General features: G+C 45.7%; 1 protein-coding gene across 3 annotated transcripts; it reads right to left on the bottom strand.

Annotated features, from left to right (window-relative positions):
* Positions 1 to 2,958: 2,958 nt before the first annotated feature.
* On the bottom strand, positions 2,959 to 6,823 carry LOC311121027 (interferon regulatory factor 2-binding protein 2-A-like). 3 transcript variants are annotated; one of them, XR_014612224.1, is made up of 3 exons: positions 5,568 to 6,823; positions 3,929 to 4,969; positions 3,348 to 3,812 (listed from the first exon to the last, which is right to left on the bottom strand). XR_014612224.1 is itself a non-coding variant. In XM_084195570.1 (3 exons), the coding sequence occupies exons 2-3, from the start codon at positions 6,415 to 6,417 to the stop codon at positions 4,218 to 4,220; spliced, it is 1,602 nt and encodes a 533-aa protein (XP_084051696.1). In that variant the 5' UTR covers positions 6,418 to 6,670; positions 6,725 to 6,813; the 3' UTR covers positions 3,348 to 4,217. The 3 variants fall into 3 exon arrangements, 2 of the variants coding, with proteins under 2 accessions (XP_084051695.1, XP_084051696.1); XM_084195570.1 differs by having other exon boundaries at positions 3,348 to 4,969; positions 5,568 to 6,670; positions 6,725 to 6,813; XM_084195569.1 differs by having other exon boundaries at positions 2,959 to 4,969.
* Positions 6,824 to 8,257: the final 1,434 nt, after the last annotated feature.

The following is an 8,257-nucleotide window of genomic DNA, read 5'->3' as shown; positions in this document are numbered from 1 at the left end:
ACCACCATTGGTAACCACCATTGGTAACCACCATAGGTAACCACCATTGGTAACCACCATAGGTAACCACCATAGGTAACCACCATAGGTAACCACCATTGGTAACCACCATAGGTAACCACCATAGGTAACCACCATAGGTAACCACCATTGGTAACCACCATTGGTAACCACCATAGGTAACCACCATTGGTAACCACCATTGGTAACCACCATTGGTAACCACCATTGGTAACCACCATAGGTAACACGTGGGAAATAATTATAAATAAAATCATGATAAACAAGTTAATCACTCAATTGTCAGAAAATAGATGTGCTTTCGTGAATATATATTTTTTATAGAATTCCGTCATTTTATGATTTAGGCAACTAGGAATGTGTTCAACAATACTGTCAAAACAGTCGTTTACTTTTCTAAACAAAATGTAACCAAATTGTTGAAAATTCATTTCAGTGCAATCATCTCTGACTTAAGGCCGATCTCTCAGTCTGTTTGTCTGAGTCATTCAGTCCCCATGTTATCGCTTTAGTACCTGACATGGTGTCAACAGGCTATACTGTTTAATCTTACACATGCACGTGGTCACAAAATACCCAGAGGGCTGATTTGGAGAATAGGTTGCTACTTATTGAGCAACTCCACCCCCCCCCCCCCACTCTCTTCTCTGACTCTTCAACTTCTGTGCTTCCTCCATATACTGTACAGGGCTTTATCCCAAATGGCACCCTGTTCCCTATATAGTCCATCACCCTGTTCCCTATATAGTCCATCACCCTGTTCCCTATATAGTCCATCACCCTGTTCCCTATATAGTCCATCACCCTGGTCCCTATATAGTCCATCACCCTGGTCCCTATATAGTCCATCACCCTGGTCCCTATATAGTCCATCACCCTGTTCCCTATATAGTTCATCACCCTGTTCCCTATATAGTCCATCACCCTGTTCCCTATATAGTCCATCACCCTGTTCCCTATATAGTCCATCACCCTGGTCCCTATATAGTTCATCACCCTGTTCCCTATATAGTCCATCACCCTGGTCCCTATATAGTTCATCACCCTGTTCCCTATATAGTTCATCACCCTGTTCCCTATATAGTCCATCACCCTGTTCCCTATATAGTCCATCACCCTGTTCCCTATATAGTCCATCACCCTGTTCCCTATATAGTCCATTATCCTGTTCCCTATATAGTCCATCACCCTGTTCCCTATATAGTCCATCACCCTGTTCCCTATATAGTTCATCACCCTGTTCCCTATATAGTCCATCACCCTGTTCCCTATATAGTCCATCACCCTGTTCCCTATATAGTCCATTATCCTGTTCCCTATATAGTCCATCACCCTGTTCCCTATATAGTCCATCACCCTGTTCCCTATATAGTTCATCACCCTGTTCCCTATATAGTCCATCACCCTGTTCCCTATATAGTCCATCACCCTGGTCCCTATATAGTTCATCACCCTGTTCCCTATATAGTCCATTACCCTGTTCCCTATATAGTTCATCACCCTGTTCCCTATATAGTCCATTACCCTGTTCCCTATATAGTTCATCACCCTGTTCCCTATATAGTCCATCACCCTGGTCCCTATATAGTTCATCACCCTGTTCCCTATATAGTCCATCACCCTGGTCCCTATATAGTCCATCACCCTGGTCCCTATATAGTTCATCACCCTGTTCCCTATATAGTCCATCACCCTGGTCCCTATATAGTTCATCACCCTGTTCCCTATATAGTCCATCACCCTGTTCCCTATATAGTCCATCACCCTGTTCCCTATATAGTCCATCACCCTGTTCCCTATATAGTCCATCACCCTGTTCCCTATATAGTCCATCACCCTGTTCCCTATATAGTCCATCACCCTGTTCCCTATATAGTCCATCACCTTGTTCCCTATATAGTCCATCACCCTGTTCCCTATATAGTCCATCACCCTGTTCCCTATATAGTCCATCACCCTGTTCCCTATATAGTCCATCACCCTGTTCCCTATATAGTCCATCACCCTGTTCCCTATATAGTCCATCACCCTGTTCCCTATATAGTCCATCACCCTGTTCCCTATATAGTTCACCACCCTGTTCCCTATATAGTTCATCACCCTGTTCCCTATATAGTCCATCACCCTGTTCCCTATATAGTTCATCACCCTGTTCCCTATATAGTCCATCACCCTGTTCCCTATATAGTTCACCACCCTGTTCCCTATATAGTTCATCACCCTGTTCCCTATATAGAGAGCTGTCTACTGTAGTTGGAACAGGATATCAGAGAGATGTGATGTCTACTTGTCACTCAACACTTTGAGTAAAGCCAGAGTGTCTATGTATGTGGATGACTCAACACTATACACGTCAGCTACTACAGCAACTGAAATGACTGCAACACTAAACAAAGAGCTGCAGTTAGTTTCAGAATGGGTGGCAAGGAATAAGTTAGTCCTAAATATTTCCAAAACTAAAAGCATTGTATTTGGGACAAATCATTCACTAAACCCTGAACCTCAACTACATCTCGTAATGAATAATGTGGAAATTGAGCAAGTTGAGGAGACTAAACTGCTTGGAGTAACCCTGGATTGTAAACTGTCATGGCCAAAACATATTGATACAACAGTAGCTAAGATGGGGAGAAGTCCGTCCATAATAAAGCGCTGCTCTGCCTTCTTAACAGCACTATCAACAAGGCAGGTCCTACAGGCCCTAGTTTTGTTGCACCTGGACTACTGTTCAGTCGTGTGGTCAGGCGCCACAAAGAGGGACTTAGGACAATTGCAATTGGCTCAGAACAGGGCAGCACGGCTGGCCCTTGGATGTACACAGAAAGCTAACATTACTAATATGCATGTCAATCTCTCCAGGCTCAAAGTGGAGGAGAGATTGATTTCATCACTACTTGTATTTATGAGAGGTATTGACATGTTGAAAGCACCGAGCTGTCTGTTTAAACGACTAGCACACAGCTCAGACACCCATGCATACCCCACAAGACATGCCACCAGAGGTCTCTTCACAGTCCCCAAGTCCAGAACAGACTATGGGAGGTGCACAGTACTACATAGAGCCATGACTACATGGAACTCTATTCCACATCAGGTAACTGATGCAAGCAGTAGAATCAGATTTTAAAAACAGATAAAAATACACCTTATGGAACAGCGGGGACTGTGAAGCAACACAAACATAGACACATGCATTCACACACACGATAACATACGCACTATACACACACGTACACATGGATTTAGTGTTATAGATATGTGGTAGTAGAGTAGAGGCCTGAGGGCACACACTTAATATGTTGTGAAATCTGTGAATGTATTGTAATGTTTTTAAAATGTATAACTGCCTTCATTTTTCAGTACCCCAGGAAAAGTAATGGGGATCCATAATAAATACAAATACAAATCTGAACTTAGTTTGTCCTTCTGAAGAATACAGAAAACATTTCGGCAGCAGTGTGCACTGACAGACCAGACTAGTGCATCATTCCAGCCTTCAGTTAACTGCTAATTCTATAACCCAAACATCCTTTTCATTCTCTGTATTCATTTGGTTCCTTATCCCTCTGTCTTAACGTTATCATTTAAAGATAGACCTCAGACACTTACTTCTTCATACAAGATCACACATTGTATTTGGCAATTATTTTGAAACAAGTGCATACAAGTTACAGCTAAAAGCATTTCAGTTGGTTGCCAAGTGCTCATGGAGAGGGGCGTCATCATCAGTCACATTCTACCTTCTGAACAGGAACAGCCAACCAGACAGAGGCAGCGTCCCGAATGGCTCCCTGTTCCCTATGTAGTGGACTACTTTTGACCAGAGCCCTGTGGGTTTCCCAATGGGCCCTGCTCAAAAGTAGTGAACTATATACAGTAGGTAACAGGGTGCCATTCGGAACGCTGCTCTAGAAGTAGGCCTACATCAACAAATAGGGGCAGAGAGAGCCCAGTTCTATTATGATTACATACCTTTATCTTCAAAAATATAGAAACACAATGTTTTCAGAAAATCTCAATATTATACAGCCTTGTTTACAAAGTATGGCCCACAGTAGTCCCCTTGGTTCGTATAAAATATGTACAAAGTCCGTTGGTTGGTTAGTTTGTTTGGATGGTATGTGCTACTTCATTTTAATATTTATACACTCTTACTTTGTCATTTTCCCCGAAAAAAATATTTAGAAAATTACATCTCAAGGATCCCTCTCCTTTTTAACTTTCACGTCAAGGATGGTAGCGATTTCTCCTTGCATGAAAGCCCACGGTACGTTAGAGCCCACCAACGGGCACTTCTCCCCGCTGGGACAGTACACCTCCCCGGTGGCCCCTTGCTGTTTGATGCTCTCCCGCGAGCACGGGAAGCAGAACTTGTGCGAGGGCACCGACGGACACTGAACGAAGTGTGTGTCCTCTAACCTCTCGCGACACAGCGTGCAGCAGAGAGGTGTGCTCCCGGGTACCGACGAGTCCGGAATGCTTTGATGCCCTTGGTCCATCATTCCTCCCCCTGGCGCGTGAAGTGTCCCCACACCACCGGATGCCTCCCTCCCCTGCGCGAGATGCCGGTTCTGGTTCACGGAGGAGGGCGAGAGAGGGCTGCTGCTGTTACGGCGCGTGGTGGAGTGGACCTGGTTCCCGTCTTTGGGCGAGCTGTTCCCGCCACCACCGGCGTTGTCTGCCGCGAGGATCAGCGCCGCCATGGGGGACTGGCCGTTCTGCCCAGCTTCCGGTGGGGTGGTGCGTGAGTGGGGAGATATCGTGGGGGGGGTGGATGAGATGCTTGGTGGCGGTCCCAGGGCCATTTTATGTCCGTCACAGTCAGACGGTGGACCTGGTAACCACCGCTGCCGGTCCTCTCCGTTATGCTTGGAGGCGGTTCCCTCTCTCTCTCCCTCCGGTTCTGGCGATGCTTTCCTCTTCATATTCCGCGGGTGTTTTCCCCTGTCTGGAGGAAGGAAAGGGTTAATCATGAAGAAGGCTGAGTTAGAGAGCCACAACATGGACAGGAGATTATTAATAATTCACTGAGAAGAAAAAAGCACAATACAAAATAATAAAAACAAACAGGAAATGATTTGTCAGATTTGCATTTTTTTTCTCATGACACAAACATACCCACAAGTCCTGCTTAAAAGTGGACATTATTTCACTAAATCGCTAAACCCTTTGCTACCACTTCTGCACTTCAAACCAAATAGATTTACATCAGATTAGCATTTTTGTCATGACACAAACACTCCCACAAATCATGCTTAAAACTCCCTTTTTTTATTATTATGTCCTTATTACTACATAATTTGCTATTGTTGAGAAAAAAAATGCTAATCTGACAAATCTATTTCATTTGAATGGTATGCCTAGCAAAGAGTTGACGTGTGAAATAATCTCCATATGCATATTATGCATGACATATTATGCATTTTAGGCTATGTAGCAAACGGTAAATATGCAGAATAATCTCCATATGCAGGCTAGGCTACTGTACTGCTCCATTCAGATGGAAAAAACAACCCCATCCATCCATCCATCCAGCCAGTACCAACCTGATTTAGAAGCAGCGGCGTTCTGTTGTTGCTCATAGCCCATCACCCTCTGATGCATGGCGGCATGATCCTTCTTGAACCGGCTGTCGAAAGCATGGAGAACCATCAAGTCCCTGACAGTTTTCTCCTTATTCATCCACTCATCTGCCCGGGCTTTGTGGTTCTCTATCTCCGGAGTCAGGCTGTCAGGTATGTGCTGCTTCTCCTTCTCCTGCTGATCGCTGCTGGAGACCGAGACTAGCCGTTTAACGCCGCCGTGCTCATTGGGGCTACCTGCCATCAAACCGGACCCCGGGTGCCCCATCGCCATCGGTCGCAAAGGTCTGCCGTTAACTGCATGTAACGAGGACATGTTCCCGTTCACCAGAGGAACTAGATTAGGAGGAACCGTGTTATTCCTGCGCGGGTTGGGGCTCTGCCGGTTGAGCTCGGGTGGATCGTCCGGTTTAGGAAATCCATTAGGTACCGGAATGCCGTTAGCCTGTCTCCCAGACTGGTACTCTGGTCCCAGCCGCAGCGGACGGTCCAAGGAGGAGAGGGGGTAGCGGTCCAGTGGCTGGGGCGGCCGGGATCCGGGGTCTCCTCCCGACCCGTGGTGGTTAGACTGGATCTCCTTCCCCGATAGCTGCTGTTTCCCCGGCCCTAGAGACCTCCCCTCCTGGAAGCCGTGAGCCCGCTTCAGCTGCCGGGCTGTCTCAATCACAAACTCGATCCGGTCCGCTCCTTCGTAGTTAACACATCCCCTGCAGATGGGTTGGGTAAAATCCCAGATCATAGCCCAGGGCATGCGGGGCAGGTCGCATAAATAACACGACTGCCTACGAGAGGCAGCTACCGTGGCGGACGACATAGCTTCCCTTTCACCGAAAAACGGACCTTAAATCTATCTCTCTCTAATCCACGTCTCTATGTTAGAATCTATCCAAGACGTTTTCAGAAACTAGAAACGGTTAGTTCCTTCCGTTTCTCCGACTCTTCTCCTCTGCCTGCCTGTCTCCGGACTACAGCAACAAACAATGAAGTTACAACCAGTGCTTCATGACAGCAGTGTAGAATGTTCTTTACTAGGTCGTCCGTGTGATCCGTCTCTCTCACTGCCTAACCTACTACTGTCTCTCCCACTGCCTAACCTACTACCGTCTCTCTCACTGCCTAACCCACTACTGTCTCCACTCAGCCCAGTCCGGTAGAGCAGCGACGTCACCGCCGAGGCAGAACTGGTGGTTACAGCTTCAATATTCCATTTCCTTGATTCTTCGACGGCAGTCCTCTTCTGGCGCATTGCTCTGACGCCAGTCCTCTGCGCCCCCTTCTCTATTGAATCACTTCTTGATCCTTTGCCAAGAAGGCAACAACCAGCCACAGACACACTGTGGTGGGAGAGGAGAGAACGGTGTTATATTGCCTTCTGTAGAAATCAGAGCCACGGGAAGTACGGGTGCTGAGGGTGCTGCAGCTCCCCCTGTTAAAACTAAATAAAATAAAATACAAATACATTTTTGTTATTTGAAACATTTAAATATCCGCCCCGCGCCCCCCCCCCCCCCACACACACCATTTTTCAGAGATTGTACATTCAAAATTTGATACGAACAACTTAATCTGTCTGCTAAGAGTTGGTATTATCTCTCTAAATCACACAGACAAGGTGCGACTTTGTCTCAAATATAAGGACTAAAATAAAACGTTAGTTGTAACAGGGCTTGCAACAGTTTGAAGAAAAGGCATGAGAACAGGAGAACAACATTGCCTTATTTAACATTTTGTGTGGCAGAAATAATACAATAATAATAATAAAAATCATAAAATGTTGATTATTTTTACGCTCCATTAACCCCATATAGTTGATGACCGCGCCCCTGCGAAAAATCTAAATCATTTTGGGCTGCATCTCAATCCAGAGCATTCGCCAATGGCGGCCTGCCGCATCTGCGGTGGAAGGTGACGGAGCTACAGCGGTGTTTGTCAGACCATGAGACATCCCGAAAATCGGTATTTTCACGAAAACGTCTGTAGCGTCCTAACGGTCTGGTCTACAAACTAGTATGACCACTCGTTGGAAAGATGAGACTCTAACGAACACGTTTTGCTCTACAAGACTCACCTGAAGGCAGCCCAGTCCCAGTTTAAAAAATGAATGGAAGTAGATTAGTGCCCCCCATTTAAAAAAAATACGGGTCAATTACATTTTTTAAATGAATCCTGATCTTTCTTATATACATTTACATTTAAATTTTAGTCATTTAGCAGACGCTCTTATCCAGAGCGACTTACAGTTAGTGAATACCAAATTATTAATATTATTTATTTTTTCATACTGGCCCCCCATGGGAATCGAACCCACAACCCTGGCGTTGCAAACGCCATGCTCTATCAACTGAGCTACATCCCTGCCGGCCATTCCCTCCCCTACCCTGGACGACGCTGGGCCAATTGTGCGCCGCACATGAGCTGCGACAGAGCCTGGGTTCGAACCAGGATCTCTAGTGGCACAGTTAGCACTGCGATGCAGTGCCTTAGACCACTGCGCCACTCAGGAGACCTATCCTGCCTGTCCTATATCTCTCAGATATAGGACAGGCACTCTAAATCAAACTTCCTTTAGGTTTATTTTTTGACTATCTGTTGTTCCATGTATGAATCTGTTATTCAATGTGTTTCTATGGGTTAATAGCAGTAAGGCCAATGTT

This window comes from Coregonus lavaretus, assembly GCF_964263955.1.
Source record: "Coregonus lavaretus genome assembly, contig: HAP1_SCAFFOLD_1062, whole genome shotgun sequence".
In the NCBI taxonomy this organism is placed as follows: domain Eukaryota; kingdom Metazoa; phylum Chordata; class Actinopteri; order Salmoniformes; family Salmonidae; genus Coregonus; species Coregonus lavaretus.
The sequence above is the reverse complement of the archived record's forward strand: the minus strand, read 5'-3'. Positions and strand labels throughout refer to the sequence as shown.